The following is a 3,208-nucleotide window of genomic DNA, read 5'->3' as shown; positions in this document are numbered from 1 at the left end:
TCCAATGGCAGTCGTACAGAGGGGACTGTGAATTCTTACATTTGCGAAAAAAGAAATATAATTACATATAGAGGAATTTCATTATTTGCTGTATCACTATTTAAGGTATTTAATAGACAAAAAATCTGAAAATCGATAAATATGTCACATAGGAGTTATTGCAGCAAGAACGACGTCAAACATTTAAGATGTTTTCCTCAATTTCGCATCTTGTAGCGGGTTTAGAAACTACAATAATATATTTAATATGTTGCAAACATAAAATTACTTATTATGACAAGATTATTTTGGGCACATTTCACATCTCTAGTGATATTCTATCAGTATATGACGGTGATGATAATGATAATAATAATAATAATAATAATAATAATAATAATAGTTTTATTTTCCCTGGTAGAGTTAAGGACATCAGGCCTCCTCTTCCAAACAACCAGCATCGAAGTAAATGCAGGAAAAATATATATAGGCCTACACACAAAAGTATTAACTTAACAAAAAAGATGGAATACATATGAATGCAATGAGAAACTAAAGGAAGAGTACAAATTTTATAATCACTATTGGCATTGGTATCAGTATTGATGCTAGTTATATAAATTATAGAGGAAACAAAGCAACCGGGAAGGTCATGCTACCATTTTGTCGATCTTTAAGATGAACCACTTTTGGCCGCGTTTGAGCTCAGTAACATGGTAACCAATACACTACCGAGCATACTTCGAATTGATAAATTATTATCGTTTTAGAGATACTACAAATAAAACTAAAAGCCCTGTTAGAAACTTTATCATCCAGAAGAGTGTTAAGTAGAATAATTTTGTAACGTTTGGTGGATTCCTCTTCCTACCACATTGAACTTCCTTGTGATTATAATGTGCGTGTAAGTATATCATATGCTAAACATGGAGATTCGTAACAATAGAAAGGTCCAAGCCTTCTGAGCAAAAACGAATCGTCATGCCATACATTCCTTGCATATCAATATACTGTAACGTTGATTCTTCAGCTATCATCTAAAAGACGAAACGAAATTTTAATTGACAGTCTTGCGGTATTCACTTCAAGTAGCTCACTATTGCCATGGCAACTCTAACAGTAAGCACTGAGGAAATTTTATAAGAGAAATTATACTGGTTAAAAAAAAAATGTAGTAAAGCACATACATTTACTGTTGTATTTCAAAATCATTCTCCTGTTTTAATATTCGCTTTTCTCATAAATTATTTTGAATTCTGTTCAAACCAATAGTTTGGAATTTAAATGTGAAATTAAAGTAATTTTCGAAGATATCCGGAATTTTTGTTTAAAATTTGTAGTTTTTATTTTGAATTGTTAACATATTATATTCTTGGTTATAACATTAATTATGATTGTTGTTGGGAAGAGGATAATGAAAGAATTCAGTGTAGCAGAATATCATTATTTGATGGTTGTCTGTCAAACAGAACATTAAATTTCCTTACCGATTGTAACGTACATGCAATAATTTTGTCGAAAACAAAGATATGTGGAGTCTGCTCAGGAAAAAAAGAAAGTTTCCTCATTCCACTCTTTTCCTTGAAAATGAATGTACTGCAATGGTAAATCATATTCTAGCGGTGTCAACACAAAGGATTACAAAATTATTATAATATTTGTAACTGTAATTACGAGAATTAGATTGCGGAAGTAATGGTCGAAGCAATTTTTAATATGTGAAGTACATTACCACATTAATTTACTGTTATAATTTATTTATTCGTTTTAAGGTCGCTTCAATTCTTCTGATGATGTGTGTTGCATCACTTGCTGAACACCACGAAGAACACCGCCATGTAAGTTTTGTTGTTTAAATTGAGGAAAACAACGTAATTTTAAAGTGTTAACACAATAATTACTTTACAGTAACAAGTATTATACCTACGCAAATTCTTATAATAAATTCTTTCCCTAAGGCTTTAGTCAAACTTCTAGTAAAATTTTCCTGTAACTAAAATGTACAATATTAGAAAATGAAACTAATGTAGTCGTCCAACTAACCACATTTACTTTCATTTACAAAGGCGCACCCCAAGTACGAGTTCAAGTACGGAGTGAAGGATCCACATACTCACGACAACAAAGAACAGGCTGAGAAACGAGATGGACACAAAGTCGAGGGTCACTACATGTTGGTGGAACCTGACGGAACTATCCGTACTGTACACTACAACGCTGACAAACACACCGGATTCCACGCTCACGTGCACAGAGCAGGTCACGCCATTCACCCCATCCATCATGAGAAGAAGGTGGAAACCCACCACAATTCTGAAGAAGGCAGTTCCCACCACAAAGCATCCAGCTACAGTAGCTCATATCTATACTAGAAACATTTCTCTACCAATCTTAATATTTTATATACATTCTACCTTATTGTAGTCAACAATATTAATTTTAACATTTAAATAGTTGCGTTGAGTTCATATCGTGTGCTAGTATGTTAAGTTTGGAGGAAAAATTATTTATTGTAATCTTTAAGTTGTAAATAAAATTGTATTATTGGAATCTCATCTTCGTAATTCTCTTAATATGCATGTGTAATAGCCTGAAATGTATCCTGATTTATTCTTTATAATCATTATTCTAGGTCTGAATGAGATTTTTTGGCACCATAATAAGTAAGTTATTGAGAATACATACCAGACGTGCAGTAGGTAACAAGGTAGAAAGATGTACATCTGACTTCGTATCCGGCATAACATCTTTTGAGAGAGTATAAAATGTTTCGTGTGTTAGTCGTGGTGACTTTTGTCCGAAAATATAGCTATCTATCCTCATACTGGATATCGGCCTGTTCATCCATTCATATACCGCTCTCTGTATATCTGTTTATCCATTCATCTCTTTCAGACAAAAGTCGGCAGAGGTAGGTTTTCTGCGTGCAACAGAAGAAAAGCGAAAGATAGAAAGTAGATGCATCCAAAGTAAATAGTTTTATATTACTCAATTTTTGAATACAGAAGGCGGTACACCTACTGAAATCCATGGAATAACGGTTGCAGAATATAGAGGGGCATGCCTAAGGAAATTACATGCAAAGAATTGGTGTACACAATTATGTTCCGGACGAATAACTCTACAGGATAATCCAGGACCAGTACAAGAGCTCACGACTTTCATGCCAAACTCATTTCAACATATTGATCTCTTATCTGAGAGAATAGCAGAATAATAATAAGTGAAC

The 3,208-nt window shown here is 33.3% G+C and overlaps 1 protein-coding gene across 1 annotated transcript; it reads left to right on the top strand.

The window, feature by feature from the left end:
• The first annotated feature begins 1,056 nt into the window (after positions 1-1,056).
• On the top strand, positions 1,057-2,468 carry LOC138691029 (cuticle protein 19-like). The gene is made up of 3 exons (XM_069812674.1): positions 1,057-1,098; positions 1,752-1,817; positions 2,046-2,468. Exons 1-3 carry the CDS (start codon positions 1,084-1,086, stop codon positions 2,349-2,351), a joined length of 387 nt encoding a protein of 128 aa, XP_069668775.1. The 5' UTR covers positions 1,057-1,083; the 3' UTR covers positions 2,352-2,468.
• The last annotated feature ends 740 nt before the right edge of the window (positions 2,469-3,208 follow it).

The sequence above is a fragment of the Periplaneta americana genome, chromosome 16, assembly GCF_040183065.1.
Source record: "Periplaneta americana isolate PAMFEO1 chromosome 16, P.americana_PAMFEO1_priV1, whole genome shotgun sequence".
NCBI classification, from domain to species: domain Eukaryota; kingdom Metazoa; phylum Arthropoda; class Insecta; order Blattodea; family Blattidae; genus Periplaneta; species Periplaneta americana.
Note: the sequence above shows the minus strand (reverse complement) of the source record. Positions and strands in the feature narration are given on the sequence as shown.